The 23,092-nt window shown below is 39.6% G+C and overlaps 2 protein-coding genes across 4 annotated transcripts; one reads left to right on the top strand and one right to left on the bottom strand.

The window, feature by feature from the left end:
* Positions 1-2,535: 2,535 nt before the first annotated feature.
* LOC111233796 (serine/threonine-protein kinase 38) lies at positions 2,536-15,259 on the top strand. 2 transcript variants are annotated; one of them, XM_022761693.1, is made up of 14 exons: positions 2,536-2,590; positions 5,502-5,639; positions 6,337-6,388; positions 7,102-7,224; positions 7,728-7,811; positions 8,527-8,650; positions 8,838-8,992; positions 9,319-9,421; positions 9,617-9,678; positions 10,510-10,627; positions 10,712-10,835; positions 11,035-11,130; positions 11,870-11,964; positions 12,074-15,259. In XM_022761693.1, exons 2-14 carry the CDS (start codon positions 5,509-5,511, stop codon positions 12,208-12,210), a joined length of 1,404 nt encoding a protein of 467 aa, XP_022617414.1. In that variant the 5' UTR covers positions 2,536-2,590; positions 5,502-5,508; the 3' UTR covers positions 12,211-15,259. The 2 variants fall into 2 exon arrangements, with proteins under 2 accessions (XP_022617414.1, XP_022617413.1); XM_022761692.1 differs by having other exon boundaries at positions 9,319-9,430.
* A 987-nt stretch (positions 15,260-16,246) lies between these two features.
* mtch1 (mitochondrial carrier 1) lies at positions 16,247-22,342 on the bottom strand. Of its 2 annotated transcripts, none has more exons than XM_022761655.1 (12): positions 22,146-22,342; positions 21,325-21,409; positions 21,133-21,239; positions 20,341-20,403; positions 19,784-19,841; positions 19,606-19,657; positions 19,132-19,191; positions 18,942-19,035; positions 18,359-18,406; positions 18,210-18,277; positions 17,801-17,876; positions 16,247-17,189 (listed from the first exon to the last, which is right to left on the bottom strand). In XM_022761655.1, the coding sequence occupies exons 1-12, from the start codon at positions 22,296-22,298 to the stop codon at positions 17,115-17,117; spliced, it is 939 nt and encodes a 312-aa protein (XP_022617376.1). In that variant the 5' UTR covers positions 22,299-22,342; the 3' UTR covers positions 16,247-17,114. The 2 variants fall into 2 exon arrangements, with proteins under 2 accessions (XP_022617376.1, XP_022617377.1); XM_022761656.1 differs by having other exon boundaries at positions 20,341-20,400.
* Positions 22,343-23,092: the final 750 nt, after the last annotated feature.

Raw genomic sequence — 23,092 nt, 5'->3', positions numbered from 1 at the left:
GAAGTATGTCCCATCTTTCTTTGCTAGCAAAATTAGCATCCCTGTTAATATCACAGTTCAGGTGAAGATGCACCTTGCTAACCAAGCTAGCCAGCTAGTGTTAGCATTAGCTGATAACTTAGCGATTGCTATGCTAACAGTACCTGGAGACGCTGGGCTGATAACCTGTGTCAACCTGGGTGAGCCCGTGGAGGTGTTCAGTCAAAGCCCATTAAAAAGGTGAATTTAATCTAACGACGTTTGGTTTGTGTTCCTCGCACATGTGGCCCAGTTTAAGTGATCTGTGTTAGTGTAATGGCAGCGTTAATGTTAGTTAATACAGTGTCCATCAAGACGTCGTGATAGTTCAAGTTAAGATAACGTGACGTATACAAAATGTGTAGAAAAAGATTTGTCATATAGAAGATTGCTCATTTAATACTCAAACCAGTCCTCAACATTCATGCACCTATCCTGACAGCTGATAGATATTTGTGATTGACTGTTTGTCTTTCGTTGTCATTTGAAAGGTTTCCACTTTGTGAAAACTGAGTGATCTGTGCCAACAGAAGGAGGACCTCATGTACAGAGCAGCCCATTTGTTTCCATTCATCTGGTTGTGGAGAAGGGAGGCTGCATGGACATCCTTAGTTCTCAAATGTGCTGTGATGATGATGCTAGAAAACCTCTCCCAGTTCAGCTTCCTCTGATGAAATGACAGACCAACTGTTCATGAGTTTGTTTATTATTCTCTGTCTTCAGTATTCACAGGTTCAGTTTCTTACCTGCAACTTCATTTCTGCTGTTGTTGACAGGTGATGGTAGCAACACTTTTAAGAACAGAATTTATAAATATTAAACTGTGATTAAGTGATAGATCATCTCTAGCACTGTCACCACCTCCACAGGTAAATGTATTTACCAATTGACATCAGCATATTTTTTGATCCTTCATTGTCAGTGTTGTCGGACAACATTTAAATATTTCTACTATTTATGTTGTTACTATTGTGAAAATTCATACCATATGTGTTCTATAAAAACCATCAACAAAGTTAAAGCAAGAGCTTCATAAATAACTTTATTGGACATTATAAACTACACTAATACAAATAATTTACAACACTGGAAACATGTATAAAAGAATAATAAGTGGATTAATTAAATATTATAGTGTACAATTTACAATCAGCTAACTATTTAAAATCAAAAAATATTGTGGATGAAGTTAAAGCTGAATTTCACTGTAATATGTAAGTTTGCTTAATAAAAAGAAGTAGTTGAATCAACAGTGCAACAGAATTTTTAGAAACAAGTATAATCATTATTCATCATAGTTCATAGTCCTAATGTGTGAGACAGTTAATATTTAGTTAATATTTATTTGCTCCAGTAACAATCTCCCTCTACATAAGTGATGCTGTTGGAACAGTACACTGATATTAACTATAATGGCTGAGGACTATGAAATATGAACTCTAATGTTTTAAACTATTGACAATTTGTTACAGTTACAGTGAAGTCCAAAAGTCATGTGATTGTATGTCTGACATGAGGCAGAGAGTGTAATACGACAGTGAGGGTGTAGGGAACAAGGAAGAGCATAGCTGATAAGACTGAACAATGTTATGGCCACAAGTGTTACATTAAAAAATACTATATTATCATATAAGACACTGTGTCTATGTTTGGGAAGAGAAGATCTTCGTGCAGGGCCTCCATCATTGCTGCAAGAGGTTGTAGGTGTCCCTAAAGATCCAGACCTTGGCTGGATGGAAGAAAACATTATAATAGAGAGAAATCATATCTATATCATATTGTAGAATATAGAGAAAAAGACAAAAGAAACAGCACTCTGATTAGATGATCAGAGATGTATGAAATATATATATATATATATAATTTGGGCATTACAGTAGATTGAGGAGGTGAAGCCAAGTCGTGCAGTCATATGTTCAGATTTGGCCTTGGTCCTGGTGACGATGCAAGATATGAGCCCGGTAGAAAGAAACAACAGCTCTGTGGCTGAAAGAGTGGTAAAATGAAAAGTGTCATCACCACTTTGCTGTACAGAGCCATGTAAACAAAGAACATTGTTATTTAGGGAGAGAGAAGACAAACTGTAGTTATGACAAGATCGAGGCTGGGGCACTGTGGACTGGCATGGGACTTGGCAAAGATTGGCAAGCATGAAGATGACGTGTGTGGACCGTGCAAGAAACAACAAACTGAAACACCTACTCGAGGAATGCAAATGTTACATGAAAGAAAGAGAAAGGCTTAATGCTGCAGCATCAGGCCTAGGCATAAAGGCTATTACAATGAAGATCTTGCTCAATCCCACTGAGAACGAACAATCAGCTTTTGAAAGCAGTCCTTATATCACATCGCCGCAACAGGATTATATTTATGTAGTCACTCCGAACTGCAATCTGATCACACAGGCAGTGAGAGGCAGCAATGTGCCGCGAGGAATCTAATCTGCCGGAAACTCAAGAAGAAGAAAACCTCGAAGTTTGGCCACTGGGTGTCGTGGTGAGTTCTAATTGATTGTGACGCAACTGTCGGTAACGCAGAGGAAGAGACGGCAGACACCGCACCTTCGACCAAGGTAAGCGAACAAAGACCAACTACAGACATACAGAATAGAACAGAGAAAAGACAGCATGTCGGACGTTTTCTTAAGATAATCATCCTAATACTTTAATTGTCAATGTACTCTGTCTCATACTGTTGGATTTCGAAACAAACGACTCAAGGCATTTTAGCAGATAAGTAGCTAACGTTGACTAGCTAACTTTCTCTTCGCTGTTTGCTTCGGGTAACTTCGGGTTGTCAAGTTCGTGAAAATGGAAATCGAGATTTTCCGTTGAAGGCTTTCAAAATAAAATTCATTGTCTCGAACAGATAATGAAATGGTGTCTCCTAAAACGGGGCAGTTTTATTTTGAATGACGCTTCCGGTCTTATTCATACTTTATCTGCTGACTTTAAACACCCAGGAACTTTAATAGCTAACTAGCAAGCTAACTAATGTTAGCGGGTTAAAGTTTTTGTTTTTGAGGCCATAGGTTAACGGAAACTATACAAACTTATCATTATAAGTATAACTAAACCAAGATTACGTTAAAATACACTAAGTATTGAGTTTGATTATAATCTATTCACAATCATTTGCTCTGTAGGAAATTTATGTCAAGGATGGCTACGTTGCAACCGAAACGAACAACTTTTAAGACTACGTGTTGTTGAAACTGACCGGGTTAGTCAGTTTTTGACAACAGCTGACCAAAACCAGAAACACTCAATCACTCACGTTTTCTAAATAGCCGCAAACACTATGTATCTTGTTTATTTTTGCGTATGGAGAATGACACGATGATGATTGCTTAAATTCAGTACAAGTGTAGCGTTAATTTACCTGCTTAGTTTCAGGGTTTTCTGAACCGTTGTGTATCATTCTAAAACGCCTATTTGACAATTAACTACAGCAAAAAAAACGTCTGGAGTACCACCACAGACTTTGGAAGGGAAAGGCCGACCTCGCTGTCATAGGGTAGTACTGGTGACTGTCATCATGGAAAATAGCTAAGATGTAAAGTGTAAAACCCTCAAGTTCCCACACTGTGTGACACTGAAATTACAAGTACAAATTTTGACCCTGTTTTTACACCTGAATCTGATTGGACAATGATAATGCAATGACAAAACAGGGTCCAAACAGAGGGCTCCTCCGTGACCCAGGTTTGATGGTGCTGTAGAAAATTGTGGTAAACATTCAATGTGTTGTGCATGTATGCAAATCCATGCTACACCTTCTAGGACCTGTGGCAGAGGTTTGTCCAGTTTGTCTAGTTTAAGATTAAGGTGTAAAAACAGGATCTAAATTCATACTTTATTATACGCAGTTTTTCGGCTTTTTTATCTGTACAGAGATGTTCACACTGCACTTTCTTTTTCACAGTGCCTTTGTGTAACCTCACCACTGATATCATTTGTTCACGGATTTTATTCGCAGTCTTTTTTTTTGTTTTTTTTCTTTTACAAATACAAATCTTTTCTACGCATGTACAAACTTGAATTTTTCATGCAGATTTATTTTACATGTTTGCAAAAGTTGATTTACAACTAGAAATTTAAAAGTGGTGTTAATGTTGGCCACATTGTGACGAAGAAGAATATAGTACGTTTCACCACTGGTCATTTTTATAGAAGGCACCACCAGGAAACATGTTTTTTTTTTTTTTTTTACATTATCAAATGCACAATGATCATTTGTTTCAGACTGGGTACTGACTGAAGCAAGAGGTAAATGGAAGAATCCCAACTTGACCTTAAAAACCCAAGTGCTATGATAAAGGCAGAGTAAAATGCTGCAAGGTATTAATAAGTTGGCAGTTTTTGTTACTTAGTGATCTAGTAGAAATAATGCCAACTGAATGTCGGTTTGGAGCTGTCTCAAGTCCCAGAGCTCTGCACTAGTGGGACTGGCCACATGGACAAACAGGACAAAGCCTGGTGGGCTGCAGCATCAGTGTACAAGTGGACAGCAAGAAAAATCAATAAATTCGGTTCCAGTACATAAGTCCAGGGCTGAATTTCTGTCCCAGTCCGAGCATGGCTCTCTCCACATCGAGTGATAGCCACATCGAGGTGTACTCTTGTTTTATCTCCATTTCTGTCACTCTATCTCTTCGCCCTCTTTGCTTCCTTCAACAACGAGGCTGTGTTTCTTTGGCTGGGTGGAGTTTCCACAGTTACTTCAGTTGTTCTACTGACTGTCATTTCTGGTACCTGGGGAAGAGAGGGAAAACAAAAGGACTATCCTCCTTCTGTTTTGGTTGTGCAGTGGCAGGTGCATTTCCATTGTGCTGTAAATGGAGCCTTCATTTTCCTGCAAAATTATTGCATAGTGAAAGCAAAGCTTATAGGGCACTAGTCTAAATAGTTTTTTATCTCTTTAGCTACACAGGCTGCAGATACAAATGCACCTGCGGTACAATAGTTTTTAATTTTCTCGTTTTTTCTGTTTAACCATTGTCAGCCCTGATTGCAGAGTTTAAGTCTAGACATAATTGAGCTCATCTTGCCTCAAAACCCCATCCATGTCACAGAAGGACTCTACCATCATTGCTTGCACAAATCAGATTTCCTCATCGTTTCTTCATAACTGCTCTGTCACAATGTTAATCAACATTTCTCGGCTCAGGCAGCAGAGCCAGCAGCTTTCCTTCCTCTTTCTTTGAGCCACCCATAATTTTATTACATATTACATATCCAGTTTTTGTGAGATCAGCTCAATGCTGTAACATTTGATCTTAGCATAATAACAAGGTACAATTTAATAGACTTTGCAGTCTACTTTGCTGCTTCCTATAGGCCTCCATTGTCCCATCCTACCTTTTGGATGGAGCAGTCTGATTGGATATGAATATCCAGTGGTGTGTAGCAACGGGTGTGTTGTAAAATGTTCTCCACTCACTTTGTTTTGTTTTTTTTGTGGGTTTTTTTCTGTATTTTCAGGTAAAGCATGGCGATGACCGGCCAAAGCTCGTGCTCCTCCATGAGTAACCACACTAAGGAGCGGGTCACCATGGCCAAAGTGACTCTGGAGAACTTCTACAGCAACCTCATCGCTCAGCATGAGGAGAGAGAGATGAGGTAACGAAACATCCACAGGTGTCAGGTTTACTCATGGACTTTTTGACTCGCTACACACTGCGTTTTTGCAGCACTTTGCCCTGATACAGTATGTTGATGACTTTGAGGTTTTAATTCCTGGCTAAACATGTAATTCATACTGACACTGAACTGAGAAATAATTGCTTCTTCTGCTACACACACATTCAAATAAACATATTTTTTCATGTGTGGGTGTAAGAAGATGTGGTTTATGTGAGTTTAGTTGAGGGAAGACTACTTCCTGCTGCTGCTGGCAAGTTACATCAGTGTATATTCATCACGGTCCTGATTATTTTGGAGGTTGGCTTATATATTTTTTATTTCTATTTAGTTTTGAATAAAAACTCATTAATGACTTGTCCTTGATTTGTTCAAGTGGGTGTGCCCTATCGTATATTTGCTCATTACTCACGAAGATGCTATTGAGAAATGCTGCAGGCCTTGTGAGGCCTCACTCCTTTAAACAGAATTAAACTTGCTGATGTTCCTTCCTGTTGTTGCAAAAGGGCTTGACCCTGGAATCGCTGCTTATTTGCTTATTTTGTTTTGTTTTTATTACATCACTCAAGTGTGTCAGTGCCTTTTATGATTATTGCCAATGTAACTGACATTATGAGATATGCATACACTGTTCCGTGGCTGTAAGATAACGCTTAAAGTCAATTTGCCTTTTCAGACAGCAGAAGCTGGAGAAAGTGATGGATCAGGAGGGCTTGGCTGATGAAGAGGTGAGTGACAAATACACATCTGCAGTGTTTTCCCACCATACCCTGTTGCAGTATGGGAGAATCCACTCAAAGGAACTGAGGTTTTCAGCTCTATCACAGCGTTGGTCAGACTTTTAGAGCTCCTGGAGCAGTGCTGTAAAGTGCTTGATGTTTATTTTCTTTGATTAAAAAGTAAACCTTTATAATGATTGTCCTCACAAGTGTTGATCCAGTGTTGCCCACTGTACAGATGTGAAAGAACTCGTGGACTCTTTTCTATTTACACCTCCCAAGCAAGTAGTTGGTAGATAGATTTGAATATTATCACTCATCCCTCAACCCATTTAATCCATCTTTTTCTTTGAGAGTCTGATGCACATAATGGAGTATAACTCTTTGAAGTTTGTTTGGGGCAAAACACAGCCAAGAAGTAGCCTGAGAATTGGGGGAAAAAATTCCCAGAGACAATAACATATCTGCAAGGATGTTCGACTGCACTCATTTATTTGGATCTGAGCTTTTAAGTTTTCTGAAAATATTTCTGTACAGTGAAAACAGTAGTTGCATTCTTTCAATTCTACCTGTTTTTGGTGTTAAACTGCAAGCTATAAGAGACTGTAAAGTAGTGAATCTCAGCTAGTGGTGTGAAAATATACAGTAATGCGTGACGTTAAGTAGCAAGTGTGCATCATACAGAATTGTGTGTTTTCAAATGTGGGGTTTGTGCTCTGCAGAAACGTATCCGGCGTTCTCAGCATGCAAGGAAAGAGACAGAGTTTCTGCGTCTGAAACGGACTCGACTGGGTCTGGAGGACTTTGAGTCCTTGAAGGTGATTGGCCGAGGAGCTTTTGGAGAGGTGAAGACCTTTTACATTAAACTTGAAACATTAGACCTGTGTGCAGGTGTGATCCCAAGAGTGCAGGTTTTCATTTCAAGCAAACATTGTGGTACGTCATTTTTATAATCGACCCACCCTCAGAAATCTGCAACCTGTTTTATCACAGTGGACAACATACTGTAACACACGAAAAACTCACTTTTAATGAGTTAGCAAGATGGTGTCAGTGTTATTATAGCTGAATTGTTTTCACAGTATTTCTCATAGTCAATCATCCAGTGATTAAGATAAATGATCTTCTGTCAATTGAAAGTGTTGGTGGCCTTTTGACAGTAAGTTAACATGTACATGTGTCACAAGTCTGAAGACATAATATTTTAAATGAGAGCACAGAGCCATAGCGCCGCCTCTCTGCCTGCTCCTTCAGATATTTGTACCTGAATCCACCATGACTGTATTTCAGAGCTATTTCAGATCAACCCTCTGTCAGGTTGTATAAACTCTGTTGTTCTTGCCTCCAGGTTCGTCTGGTGCAGAAGAAAGACACTGGTCACGTGTATGCCATGAAGATCCTCCGCAAAGCTGACATGCTGGAGAAAGAACAGGTGAGGCAGCAGAATACACACACTGGACTTTCTTTATTTCTTTATTTGGATCCCCGTCAGCTTCCAGACAGTGGCCGCTAGTCTTCCTTGAGCTCACACACAAAAACAACAAATAAAACAATTATTAAAATCACACTATATCAATAAAACAGAAAAAAACAACCCAAAAAGCAGAAGATAATTAATGTAACTCTTCATGTAAAACAATAAACAATACTAACTTAGAATGAAGACAAAAACACAATTGTCAGAAATGCACAATAACAAGAAGAGAATGAAAACAATTGAATGTATAAAACCACAGTAACATTTATATGAGATTCATCGAATTTTGTTTTGTTAAGCTTTGAAAAGAAAATGAACTTTTAGTTTGTCTGTTGATGATGGGGAGCATCAAGGACAGGATCAAGCAGAACAAGGATAAAGGACAGTTCTCATCATACACTTTGTACGACCAGTGCTCACCTGACATGTATTATACACATGGCAAAAACATATATACTAGTTTTTCCACAAAAAAGTGTGCTGCATTATTCCATGCAACATTTTTGCATAAATAACAGAAGACAAGATTTTAATTTTGCCTGTACCGTTAGCCGTGATACTTGTTTCTGGACTGCTGAACACTGGAATGCTGCTGTTTCCTGTGTTGGGCATCTTTGAACATCTTTGACCGTCTCTGTGCGTTTGTGTGTTGTGTGTCTCTGTCTGTTAGGTTGGTCATATCCGTGCTGAGCGGGATATTCTGGTGGAGGCCGACAGCCTGTGGGTGGTTAAAATGTTCTACAGCTTCCAGGATAAGATGAACCTCTACCTCATCATGGAGTTCCTGCCTGGAGGTATGACCCTCTAACCATACAGCACAATACTCAGAGGAGACGAGAACACATCATGGGCGGCCAGATAGCCTTTGGCTTATCAGGCGCTCTGGCACCACTTCCAAAAAAGTTGCATAATCTTCAAGAAAGGGAGTAGGAATGTTTTGTATTTTCAGCTCTGACTGTGGTCTCTACTGTTGTGCTGCAGGTGACATGATGACCCTGCTGATGAAGAAGGACACTCTGACGGAAGAGGCCACTCAGTTCTACATCGCAGAGACGGTGCTGGCCATCGACTCCATCCACCAGCTGGGCTTCATCCACCGGGACATCAAACCAGACAACCTGCTACTGGACTCCAGGGTGAGTCATGTTCATAAACCTACTCCATCACAGTGGTTCTGACCATTTTCAGCTTTTATTAGACTAACTACAGAACAGTTTCTAACCGTGAGTGTACTTGTCTTAACTTTATATGAAAATTATTTTAAATTGTTCTATCATGTCAACCTTATTCCTCTGTGCTAAAATTGTACTAAAATTTAGTGCTGAATTGATTCCATCAGGTTCCAGCCGTAGTTTTAAATCTTGTATCTTTTATTTTGACCACCCCATTTTTATCAATGAAGGAAGGCTAAATACCAGAAAGAAACTGTAGGTAGTTATAATAGTGTGTTTTGTGTTTCCAGGGTCATGTAAAGCTGTCAGACTTTGGTCTGTGCACTGGGCTGAAGAGGGCTCACCGAACTGAGTTCTACAAAAACCTGAACCACAGCCTGCCCAGTGACCTCAGTAAGCAAAGTCAGGCAACCCTTTTCATTTATTTCAACTGTAGCTTGCATGCAATGTCAGCCACTCGCATTTATTCACATTTTATGACTAATTTCACGAAAACACCAGTCTGTCATTTTTATATTCACATACTATTTTGCACTGGTTGAGATTCAGCGTAGCGTGTTTTAATCCTGGGCTGTCCCACCTCCACAGCTTTCCAGAATATGAACTCCAAGAGGAAAGCAGAGACCTGGAAGAGGAACAGGAGGCAGCTGGTAGGTCTGACCAAATGTAACACTTTAACAGTATTTCAGTCGCATGTGATAAGAGCTGGATTTTTAATCCTCCTTTACAAAGTTCATCTATGGAACATATGAGTAAAGAAAACACAATTTAAAAGAAGTTTCATTATTACATGTTTTTACCTTCACAGGTTTTTTCCCCAAAAAGAAATGATGCAATAAATCAGCTAATTATTACAACTCAGTACTTTTTTTTCATATGGACTCAAATGTGTCTGTTGCACAAACGTGGCACCAAATGTCAGATTCATCATCTTTTTGACTTTCATCAAATCCTGTTGTTCCTGTATTAGACTGTATTTTATTTAATTCTTGTTTTTTTTTTGTTAAATGAAAACACTCCTGTAGCGTAACATGTTTATTTCTCAAAGTCATGTTGTTAAAAAAGTACAATTTTGGCATCAGTACCAAAGCTGATCATATTAGCAACAGTTTAAATGAAGAGACAAGGTGCCCCAGTGTTGTTTTCCTTATTCATCCGTCAGCCTCTGTAAATGCGAAACACGGCCATACGTGCAAAGTATTTATACAACTTCAATTAAAAAAAACCCTCAAAGACTTGGTTTCAAAATTTAAATATCTCGGTTACATTAAAGTTTCATCACTAAATGTGCAACAGTGACAGTCTGAAGCAAAAAGTATTGCTTAAATATTATTTACCAATGGTGCTAAAGAGCACAGAGACTTACTCCACATTCATTCAACATAGGAGACAAAAATGTCCTAAATCACATTCTAGTCACTTGAAAGCAAACAGCCTCTGATTATCTTTGTGGTGTTCCCCCTCACCCCCCTCCCTGTCAGGCCTTCTCCACGGTGGGAACCCCGGACTACATCGCTCCAGAGGTCTTCATGCAGAATGGATACAACAAACTCTGTGACTGGTGGAGCCTGGGTGTCATCATGTATGAGATGCTGATAGGTAATGACTCAGAGACATGATGGGGCTTTAGACCAGACCAGACCAGATGTGGTGTGAATGATGGCTGATCTTTGCTTCCTGCAGGTTACCCTCCCTTCTGCTCAGAGACGCCTCAGGAGACGTACAGGAAGGTGATGAACTGGCGAGAGACGCTCACCTTTCCTCCAGAAGTTCCAATCTCAGAGAAGGCCAAAGACCTCATCCTCAGGCAGGAACACATCACTCTCACATGTAGTGGATGCAGCAGCTAGTCAGTCACTGAAATCAGTGTCTGTACTTGTTTTGTGTATCGACAGTGGATGCGTTGATTTGTTTTGAACATGTCAAAGTTAGCTTATAACATCTAAGGTGGTTTGTGTTGAGCTGCTGTGTGTGAATGATATTAAGTGAACACATGTTGTTATCAGGTTCTGCTGTGAGGAGGAGCACAGGATCGGGGCTGCAGGCGTGGAGGAGATCAAGTCTAACCCCTTCTTTGAGGGGGTGGACTATGACCATATCAGGTACAGACTGGCAACATGTGCTCATATTAAAGACATCAATGTATTTACATGGAGATATTTGAAATTCAGCCTTGGTCTGATTGACTGGGATGTCACTGACAGTGTTCCCAGGTCGTCATCATCGTGTGTGTGTGTGTGTGTGTGTGTTGTGTAGTGTTGTGTGTGTGTGTTTGTGTGTGTGTGTGTGTGTGTGTGTGTGTGTGTGTGTGTGTGTGTGTGTGTGTGTGTGTATTACGAGTATTGCTAGATATATAGGGTTTGTCAAATAATTAATGCAATTAGTACCAACAACTGCTGTTTTTTAAATTTCTCATGTAAGTTTTTTATATAGCGATAGAATATTTCTATGATGAAATATGCTTCAACTACATCCTTTCTGTTCATGTTAGAATAACTTTAAATTTTGATAAACAGTGACTTTGAAGTTCAGCAAAATGTTAGTTGATGTATTTACATGTTAGAACATGTTAATTGATTTGTATGTATTTTTAAAGAATACATTCAAGAGAAAGAGAACTTACATTTGAAAGTGCTCAACAGTTCTTTAAAGGCTGTCAAATGATCTCTCTGATACTTGAAAGTTGTTTAAGCATCTGCTGCATTTCCTCCATCGTGTACAGGGTATTTAACATTTATTGCTCAGTGGTCGTCGACATCCGTTTTGTCTTTAATCAAATGCAAAATTTCACTTTGCAACTGATCTGAGTCTTTTGTCTAACGTCACTGATCTGTTGTCCAGGGAGAGACCTGCTGCCATTCCCATAGAGATTAAAAGCATCGACGACACCTCCAACTTTGACGAGTTCCCTGATTCAGATATCCTCACACCAGCAGGTACCCCACCTGTCGTTGATTAACACCTTTCATGTTTTGTGCTTCTGCTGTGAAATGCTTAAGAACCCCTCTTCCTCTTCTCCTCCTCCTCCTCCTCCTCCTCCTCCAGCCACCCAGGTGTCCAACCACACCGAGGCCGACCTGAAGAACAAGGACTGGGTCTTCATCAACTACACCTACAAACGCTTCGAAGGCCTGACCGCCCGAGGAGCGATACCGTCCTACATGAAGTCAGGGAAGAGATGAGCACCTTCAGACTGGCTTTTATGCAACAGCACCATGAAACCTGAACGAGTCGTCCAAAACCCTGCTGTCTGAAGAACTTCAGCCCTGAACGGAGAACGCTGCTTGTTCTCTGTTACCTGACTGATGAGGATTCTTGTCACTCAGGACGTTGCAAATAATAAAGGGGCTCAATTTTTCATCCGTTGCTTTTCACCATAGGAACTGCTGCCTTCACTTCTGCAGGTCTTCACTTTCTCTGACGCTTCCGAGGGTACCTTTCTACTTCAGAACTGAACTGGGATTAAAGTGGTTGTGATTCTCCACAGTGGGACGTCTTCACTCCTGATACCAGCATCATTTACATTCCCTCTCTACAAACCAGCACCAGTCTGTTGGACCTACCCAGGGTTCCTCTCCCTCTAACCCAGGACATCCGCTCTTTTCACCGTTTCATGTTGACTTATCAACTCAAACTTTGCATTAAGTCGTCACTTGAAGTGAATCAGGTGCTCTTCAGGGATTCTGTCCAAATGTTTCTTGTCTTTTCCTAAAAGAGCTCACTATGAGGCTTCTCTAAATTGCTGCTGGCTTCTTCAGATGACCTAACCAAAGACTGTGAGCTGAATGTTTCTGCTTGTTTCTGCTTGATCTCTCCGTCACGTCTCATTTTGTATATTACAGTTGTCCTTTTATGGACTGAAATTAGCAGATTCGGTCGTTGAAAGGCGTGAATATATGAGAATGATGCTTTTTGTGGAACAAACACAAGAGTCTTGTTACATTTTCGCAATGACCCATTTATGTTCAGTTACCTTTAGCACCTTATGTGATGTTTGGGCCGGCCTCCAGCTGTTTGTGTTTGGATTGGGTGTTTTTATTAGACTGGAAAAGAGAACTTGTGTCCACACGTGGGGGGATGGTGGTAATTAAAACTGAAGCCACCATTTCTCCACAAACATGTAACACATCTTCCCATTCTTACTTAAACTAATGCAATTCTTGTAGACTCAGCAGCTGTTTAAGCAGGGTGACCAGTAGTGTGTGTGTGTGTGTGTGTGTGTATGTGTCTGTATATATATATATATATATATACATATATGTGTGTATATATGTATATATATATATATATATATTGTTATCAGTCTCTCACTGTTGTGTTGAGGGCTGGGCTGATTAGCTTGTTCCAGCTGAAAAACTGGGAACCTGGTGTAGAAAATTGTTCCTGATAAAAAATATTTAGTCTGGTGTTGACTTACCAAGAGGAACGGGGGAAGATTGGTGGCAGCTGAGTTGTTTAAATATTATTTTGAGTGAATGAGATCTTGGACATATGGAGCCTCGTGGGAGTAAATAATAGTTGATAACAAACATGATGGACAGGGACGTAAAACTCTGCCCCCGGCCTTCGTTTCAGTTCTGTTGCAGTTTCTTGTTTAAACCATCACCTGCTACATTCACAACACATTGGATTAATTTGGTTGAAAAACTTATGAGAGCTTTCTGTTTTTTCTGTGTGTGTGTTATGTGCAACAGTGTGGCGGTTCATTCCTGAGGTCAAGATGTTTGAAGTTGATTCCAGCTTTTAGCATTGCTTTTGTCAGGTTGTCACTCTGTGTGGGTGTGTGTTTGTTTTATTTACTTCTTAAGAGACACTCGCTCTGCATCATGAAGATTAACTCCACGGTGCAGCAGTGTGATCCAGTATGGAAGCACAGGGCTAAACTATTTCCAGTGAACACAATATCCAAAATGCTGTCATTTAAAATGAATGTAAATGAAGATTTATGGAGTCACAGAGAAAAAAGTTTTTTGCCACAATAATTCCAAAATGCTGTTTGTGTGAATGTAGTCTGAACCTTTTGTTTCTTATCTTTGCCCTGACACATGACGTGTAACTATGGAAGCCTATTTCCCCTGGAAAAAAAGATTGGAACAGTAAAAGATCAGATGTCAAAGTTCTGATATTTATTATTACAATATTGGCATAATACATTTTAAATAAATTTAGACTGTTGAAATTTTGTCTTGTATAGTAAATTTGCCTTGTTGGTCTAAATTTAACTTGTTTAAGTTGAAAATTAATGACAAGTCAAAGTTTTGATTTATTTTATTAAGATTTATTTTGACGTACTGTCATAGGTTTGACACACAAATTTTTGATTTTCATCATAATTTTGACATAATTTGGGTTTATTGTGGATTTTTTCACATTTTAAAATAAAATTGTCATAACTTTAATTTTGTAAATTTCAAATTTTTAATTTTATGTCATAATATAAATTTTGAATTGGCAAGTTCTTTTTTCTTATCAAAATTTTTTCTAACTGAAAACTTTGACTCGGATCATATTTTAGGATTTACATTAATTAGAGATGTTGACTTTAAAAGGATTACTTAAAAATTGGGACTTTAAAAAGTTTGGTTTGTCATATCCTACTTTTAATTTTCAGTTTTTCTGGTAGGAATGGGCTTCCATACTTCACAGTTCGGTCTGAAGGTTTTTTCTCAGTTTGTCTGTCATATAAAACTCAGTGTATTCAGGTAGTGTGTAGATGAAGCTCAGCACATTGTAACACGTTTTAGTAAAAGCACACGGTGGAGCTTTTTTCTATGGAGGGGTCAATTTTTTAAACAAACTGTCTATTGTTGCTCCGGCGCCGCATGTTTCTACCGAGCAGCAGATGAGTCAGTGTAAAGCAATAGAGCACGTGGAGTGGTTTTATTGATGATGATGCTTTGTGTGTGTGTGTGTGTGTGTGTGTGTGTGTGTGTGTGTGTGTGTGTGCGTGCGTGCGTGTGTGCGTGCGTGTGTGTGTGCGGGGTTGTGATCATGCTCAGTAACAACAATGCAATGTTGAACTGCTTGAAGGTCTGTATGTTGTTTTCTACAGATAATGCTCAGATTTGTGTGGTGTGTGTGTTTGTGTCATCACACACCACATGTGACAAAGTCAGAGGTGAGGGGGTTTCTGGGAAGGTGTGTGTGCATTATTTAAACCACTGTTCTCTTTGTAGCGTGTGGCTGTTGTATTGTTTTTTGCTATTTGACAATGAATTACTCTGCACTTACTGTGTACTGTGTTATGTCTTTTTGAATGACCGATGTCTTAGTGTCTACATCAGGATTGAGGCGCTCTGCCCCCTAGAGGATGCTGGGCCTGCAGCACTCGATGGTGAACTAAACAGGACCAGAGACCAGACTCACTGAAACTTTGTTTTAACCACGTTAAACTCCAGGTACAAGAGAAATGGACAGTGACAGGTGTGAAATTAAGAAAAAATATATAACGGTGATGATTTAGGTTTGTTTTTTGTTTTTTTTTTTTAGAATACCTACTGGATCATTGCCAATCTGATACCCACATTTTAAAAATTCTGCTATGACAAACACATAATTTGAAGTAATTTCATGCTGCTTCAATAAAGCAAATGTTCATCTTAGAATATTAGTAAAAATACTAATTTAATTCAACCGTAACTTTTGCAAAATTAGCAAAACAAGTAGCTGTCAATAATTAGTTACTCAGCTTTCAGTTTCAGCTTTAGTTCAGCTTTTTCCTGGTCGTAAATTGTTAACTACAGTAAATACAGTCACCAGCTTTATAATCGGTGCTCAGACTCCGAACATGAACTCAACACTGACGAACAGGAAAGATTTTATTTTCATAACTGAAGAAGAATGAGTGGGCAGAGCAACCACAACACAAATCACAGCCTGGAGTCAAAACATGAACATGCGTGTAACTGGCCGTCAGGGAACAGACATTATCCAATAAGAACACCTGTAGATTTTAGCCTGAAAAATAAAAAAAAACACTCTGTTATGGAATTAGAAAAGGTTGTAGCACAAAAATATTTTAAAAACAAAAATTCTTAAAACTTCAGGGTGTGAAATTAAAATGTAAGAAAGTAGTGTATACATCTACATACTTATATGTATATACATACAGAGGGGTCTTAAAGAGATCTCAGACTCAGTTGTGTGTATGTATGTATATATATATATATATGTATATATATTTATATGTATGTATGTATGTGTGTGTTTATTTATTTATTTATTTAAGTGTGTGTTTTCTCCTATGTGCTCACGGTTTTTAAATCGTCTTTAAACTTAAAAAAATAGGAAACACTTTGTGTCAGTCTCAGACACTGTTTCCATGAACAGAAACAAAGACACTGTTTTGAACTGCATTGAAACAACGAAACCTTCAGTTTGTCCTGTATGATCCAAACCTGCAGCTTCAACCTGCAGTGTTGAAGCACATAATTCACTAAAATCAAACATTTCCATAATAATGTAGCTCAATCACAGACTGATTTAAACCTCTGATAATGTGACTGGCAGTGGTGGATGACGCATCTCAAACAGGTTTAAAGAGTGTAAGACTTTTAAACTGCGAGGAAATGAATGGAAAACAAAGTGGTCGATGTGAAAGACCAGTGGGTGGTGGTAAGGAGGGTGGTCTAGTTTTTTGAAAGGTTAAATTCAGGTTCCTCCTCAACACAGAATCAGGATCATCGATGACATCACTAACCCGATGAGGTTCAGAAACAGGAAGTGCTCCAACACTGACCATATTATTATGATATATATCATATATATGATGATAATAATCATCAGGAATATGTGGTTTGCATTAATTACTGCAGTACCCATGAGCCTCAGCAGCTGTTGCTATGGAGACGTAGCTATGAGATCAGAGCTGTAGTCACTGCAGGCAAGAACAAAACACTGTAACAACCTCCTTCCTCATCTGAACTGAACTAAAGCTCCTGTAACCAAAAGTTCGTTGGCACCACGAGCTGCGCCGTCTCCGCTGTTCCTGCTACATCAGAGGCTGACAGGGGAAATGGGGTGTCTGAAAAAATCTTTCCTAGCAGGAAGAGGACGAACATCCCAACAAGTGAAGATGTTGATGATGTCAGTCCTCGATGGAGGGCAGGGAGGTCACAGGCACCCGGCGGAAAAAGAAGCTGGATCCTCTGAAGAGGTGACCCTGGGGGCAGGGGGGGTTCACTTGTTAATAAACAGCACATTATAAATACAACAGCTTCTTGTGTTTACATTTCACCTTGTTGATCGTCACTTTTTTCTGCAGGTTTATCACTGTTTCACCACATGTTGTATTAACTACTTCATAAGTTCTAATGATGTTTTATAATTAACGACTGTGCTTCTTTCTCATAAACTACACAGATAAACTGGTTATCTGACTTGTGAAGAGTAGAACAGGAAGCAGAGTCTTCAGCTACCAGGCTCCTCTCCTGTGGAACCAGCCCCCAGTCTGGGTTGAGACGGCAGACACCCTCTCTACATTTAAGGTCAGGCTTCAAACTGTCCTCTTTGATAAAGCTTATAGTTAGAGCTGGCTCAGGTGAGCCCTGAACGCCTTGAGATAAGATGTTATGATGTGGAACTATACAAATTAAATTGAATTGACTGTAATGATCAGAGTCGGGCTCAGTGAGGCAGGTAAACAAAAGATCCAGACTAGGTTGAACCTAATTCATGTGTTTGTAAAGAGGTGAGAGGTCAGAATGAGAGTGGCTGGAAAACAGTGTGTCTTGTGCTGTTGTGTCAGAAGTGAGAGTGGAGAAATGAGCATACCTTTCGGCTCAGGTGATTCCAGCAGTGCATCCAGGACTTAAAGATGGGAGAGTTAGGAGGAAGACCTGCAACCAGGCTGACAACACAAAGACAACCAATCAGACTGAAGCATCAGGGCTGCAGCCAGGATTTTACAAATACAGGCCCCCGAGAGGAAATTCTGAAACTACTGTAAATGTTATTTTCCAACATTAGAAGAAGTAAGAAATCAGTGAACCTTTATGTATTTTATTAGTTCATATTTAAATGTATTATTTCTATCTGCATATGAATCAGCCACAGAGTGTAGCTGCAGAAGATAAAATCACTGAAAATCCATCGGGCTGCCACACTGAATGAACTAAACACATGTTGAATCATCCTGCCTCTGAACTAATCTGTGAATATGAAGTTTGAAAGTTTCACTCACCCACAGTTGTTGACGGCCATCAGATCGGCCACCAGCATGAACGGATACGTCAGGACACTCACTGCAATCTGAAGAAAAACACACTGTATCAGTCTGAGGTGACGACACAGGAGAAACGTTTTCAACTGGAGTGCGAATGTTGAACTTACTCCCATCACAAACTTAGTGTAGCTTCTTACTGCTGAGGCCTGACTGAACTGTAACACAAAGACAAGGAAGAGGTGAATGTGAATGACTCTTATACAGAGCGTGTGTGTGTGTGAGATTGGCTGAAACCACAGTGTCTTAGTGAATCTGACCTCAGAGCAGCAGAGTGAATAAGTTCTGTGGAAATGGACATTATACTCAATTTATTAAGACACGACAGGGTAAACATGAGGGAAGTGTTGAGTTTACAACAGCAAATGAAAACAGTCAGAATGTTCTCTGTTACAGTTACTGCTGAAAATAAAACTGCATCCAACATTAACAGTCCCTCCCATGAAACACTGTAGTTATCAAGTCTGGCTTTACTGTCTGAACACTGATAAAGATGATGATGTGACTCAGTGTCGTGAATGGTTCAGAAGCAGATGTTCCCGTCTTACATGGCAGAGTTTTGACACTTTATGTTTTGTTATTCAATGTTTTTTTTTAATCAGTAATTAAGTGATTGTGTTAATATAAAATGACAGCCTCTCTCTCCTGTTAGACACAGTGTTATCTTAGTATAAGTGAAGGTGATGGACTTACACTTTCGTCTACAGCGTAGGTGTTAATAAAGTGAGCCAGGAGGTTACAACACCACAGGAAGAGCGCCTCTCCTAGCACATGGGGTATGAGACCACTGCAAACACACAAAACACAAACGGCTGGAGGTCAAAGGTCGAGGTGAGTATGTCGTATGAATGTTACTAATGAATGAAATTATAACATGACTCACACATAGAATCCAGAAACTCCTTCCTCCTTAAAAATCCTGACAATACAGCTGAACATCCCTCTGAAAGGTAAAACGACCTCCATTAACACGTGTAAAAAGTTCACATGTTTCCCTGTTTTTTGTGGTTAGGTGACATTGATTGTTACCATGGATACATTGGTCTTAGGCCTGAGTTAGCCTGGGGGTAGGGTATCTAATGTTTTTGTGTTAAAATTAGTCAGTCTTTATTTTTGTGAAACTGTCTGACTTGCATTAGACTGATCTATGAGCACAAATAAGACTCTAAAATATCTTTGTGAAACCATGTGAACAGGACCATAGTGACAATCGCACAGAGTCCTGATGAGGCAGATTAGAGTTTCTCAGTGTTATTTTTTATCATTTTGGGGAGGGTTCCTTCAGGTTAGTGAGCAGCACATTTTACAGCTGAAAAATAATATATAATATATATACAGTATATATATATATTCTTACCCATACTTGACCTCTCTGCCAACAAACTGGGCCATACACCGCACTGACATAACTGCCAAAGGAAAACACAACAGTATATGTCACTTGTAAAAACAGCAGGGGACCAACAAGCACAGCACTAACTGGTTTAATCCGTGGTTGTGTAACCAGAGACACTTTGTACGGTGAAATAACATACCATGGAAAGGATGAGTGGCGACTCTGGACAGGCACTGGATGATCATCTCATGTGTGGTCTGCAGAGGAAACAATGTGGAGAGGGCTGAAAAGATTTGTTCAAAAATAAAACACAAAAATAAAATGTTCAGTATCAGGATTTAAAAAAAAAAATTCTATTGATTTTCTGGATAAATGAAAACTGAGGTCACCGTGACCTTGACCTTTGACCAAAATCTAATAAATTTGTACCAAATTTGTAGAAATTCCCTCAAGGCGTTATGGACATATTGCATTCAAAAGACCAATACAATGTTTTGTGAGGTCACCGCGCCCTTGTCCTTTGACTCCCAAAATTTAATCAGTTCATCCTTGAGTCCAACTGAATGTTTCAAGGGATTCCCTTGAGGAGTTCTCGATGTGTTGTGTTCACAAGGCCACAATCAGGTTTTGTGAGGTCATAGTGACCTCAACCTTTGACAGGTTAACAGACAGGAGGCAGGGAGCACAAAGAGACAGTGAAACTGTATCATTTCAGTCAGACGAGTTCATGTTACTCAGTTTCAACTGATGTCTCACCTCTTTGACCACTCTCCTGAGTGAAGTCTGTAGCTCATCTCTCTTGAACAGAAGCTCCACCTGCTGAATAAATAACCACAATTACTGTGACTACCTTTTACCCAAAGACATTTTTTCTGGTAATCACACACCACCTCACGCTTATATGCCACATATAATGGGCTCATTCAGGATCCACTCATATGAACCAACTAGTTCTCAAGTGGCTCGTACATGTTGTTTATAATTTATCTTGTGAAGAATATTCACAGGTGATCCAGACTTTACTTGCCTTAAAATGAGCCATCAGAACTTCTGTAACTTTGTGATGTCACAACAAAGCAGTCACTGCTCTCGGCCATGCCCCAAGCCCCGTCCACCCAAACCCTCCATCCAACCTTGCAGGATTAATCGTGTTTACCTGAAATCTGCTATATATTTATTTGCTCACCCATAAAAGCAGTCAAAACTGGACTTCTGCACTGTTTTATTCACTGACAGGTCTGAAAACTGGTTATTGAATCAATAACCAGTGGATTGATAGCTAACTGTGGAGTGGGATTTATACAACAGAACCAAACAAACTGTACAAATGGTTTTGTAAATCTGATGTGTGAATGCATGTTTCTGTCTTTGTATGTCTAAATCTATTCTTTTTTCATCAGATTCCTGGTGTGTCAGGACCGTATCAGGCCGGTTCCAGGCTGAGTCCAGTTCTGGGATGACCAATAGAGAACTTTGACACAACATATGACGATCAATACTAAATATGAACTGTAAAGATATTTGGTCATTCTTAGGGTCAGTCCTCACCTGTTTAACTTTGCTCCGAACCATGGTAGAGATGGCACTGGAAATTATACGAGGTGAGAGGCCACGGAAGAGTCCCCTCTTTCCATCCACTTTTACGATGTGTTGTGCTGAAAACAAACCCATCACCTGTCACCTGCTGTTCATTCATGTCCAGTGAAACAAACAGACATTGAATAATCACAGCTAACTCACCATAGGAGAAAAAGCCAGGCAAGTATAAGACTCTTCTCCCAAACATGGTTGTGCCCACAGTCGGGGGAAGAGGTTCATGTCCCACCTGGAGACAGCGATAACTGAGATTAAAAACAGCTTCTCTGCTTCATGGGAATTATGATAATATTGACGACTACTGCAGGGTTTGTCCTGCATAGAGAATTAAACAAAAACAGTCCTTTGCTGTGGACATTGGAGCATGTTTAGTCTTCCCTCACAGTAAAATAATCTGACAGAATTTTGGAAGAATGACAAATTATGACATTACTGAATTTGCTATATGATCAAAAGCAATATCCAAATCACAGGAGCTGCAATTTTTTGATAAAGGCAAAATCTGTCATGACATCACAAAACTATTATAAATGAAGCATTGTGGTGCTACAGAGATGCCTCAGCCTCAAATCATTCTCCAGATGTAAAGGGACATCATCATCATTTTTATATACATCTTGAAATAAGAATAACCTGAGCAGCATCCATAAAGCTTTATTGTAATGCTCAACAAATCTAATGACTGATGATCTCACTCAATAGTTATTGCGGATTATCTTCACTGAATGTCCAGCATCAACCTGTCTTCACCGCGGTCCACCACACAGAGCAGGTCAAGGCCAAAGGTGGACACATCTTCACTCTCAGTCAGAACTGAGAAAATGTTTGACATGTTTGCGTGTTAATAATTATGTTGGTGGCTGAGCTGAATAAGTGCAGGTAACACTTGAATGAGTGAAAAACAACACAGCAACGGCGTTTTGTTTTGTTATGGCTACTGTTAGCTAGTTAGCTACATCAGCTACCTGTATCAGCAGCTTCACGTATAGCAGCGGATGTGTAACGGCTGTTACTCCCGCTCCCAGCAGCAACACAGCAGTGTCCACATCCACGGAGGTCGGTGTAGTATCCTGCTCCACACCGACTTCCTGACCGGACAGGTTTTCTGGTGATTCCATCTTTAGTTACCGTGACGGAGGGAGACGGTTCATCACCGGTCAGTATCAAGCAAGACCAAAGAAGAAACTCGAACTTCCGCTTCAAACTTTCAAAATAATATTCTGTGATTCAGACGAATTCAGTGAATTAAGAGGAGAGCCGTTATATCGAATAAAATGCAGTTATGATAATACGTCGTACTCGTCTATTAGAACTTATTGTGATTTCAGAACTTATTTTGGATAAAATTAGCAGCCTTATTTGTCACGTGACAGTGGAACCAAAACATATGGGCGGAGCTTACCTCGTGCCATCATTTGAAGACACGTTTTTTTATTTATTCTTTATTTTTTTTATTGACAGTCTTTACAACACAATCAAAAAGTCACATTCAAGATAATTGCAGATCACAATAGAAACAACTGAGCAAGCAGTAACAAAAACAAGAACATTATAGTTCAGAAGAATTTTTTCTTCCTCCCCTTTGGGAGAAATACAGGACAAACAAATTCAAAACCAACAGACCAAAAAACAGCTTGTTCCCAAAGGCTGTCACCTCTGTGTAGCCCTCATATCCTTCCCTTCCCTCCCTCTCCTTCCACTAAATGACTGAATAACTGACTGCTGAGAGTAATAATCCATAACCCATACGCACTCACAAACATGCACTTTGCCACTTTGTACCGTTTTTATGTGCCTTTTCTTGTACTACTACTATGGTTTTTTGTTTTTGTTGTTGTTTTGTTGTTGTTTTTTTATGTTGCTTCTCCTGTACATAGACGAAGAGACTCGGGTGACTCTGAAGTTGAATTTC

This window comes from Seriola dumerili, unplaced genomic scaffold (assembly GCF_002260705.1).
Source record: "Seriola dumerili isolate Sdu_G_001 unplaced genomic scaffold, Sdu_1.0 BDQW01000425.1, whole genome shotgun sequence".
NCBI lineage: Eukaryota > Metazoa > Chordata > Actinopteri > Carangiformes > Carangidae > Seriola > Seriola dumerili.
The sequence above is the reverse complement of the archived record's forward strand: the minus strand, read 5'-3'. Positions and strand labels throughout refer to the sequence as shown.

Coding starts and splice junctions, on each gene's coding strand:
- LOC111233796 (XM_022761692.1), top strand. CDS start 5,509: ATGGCGATGACCGGCCAAAGCTCGTGCTCCTCCATGAGTAACCACACT. Junction 7,812..8,526: donor ACATGCTGGAGAAAGAACAG/GTGAGGCAGCAG, acceptor TCTGTCTGTTAG/GTTGGTCATATCCGTGCTGA. Junction 8,651..8,837: donor CATGGAGTTCCTGCCTGGAG/GTATGACCCTCT, acceptor GTTGTGCTGCAG/GTGACATGATGACCCTGCTG.
- mtch1 (XM_022761655.1), bottom strand. CDS start 22,298: ATGGAATCACCAGAAAACCTGTCCGGTCAGGAAGTCGGTGTGGAGCAG. Junction 21,240..21,324: donor GCCTGGCTTTTTCTCCTATG/GTGAGTTAGCTG, acceptor GTTTGTTTTCAG/CACAACACATCGTAAAAGTG. Junction 17,877..18,209: donor ATGGCCGTCAACAACTGTGG/GTGAGTGAAACT, acceptor TTGTGTTGTCAG/CCTGGTTGCAGGTCTTCCTC.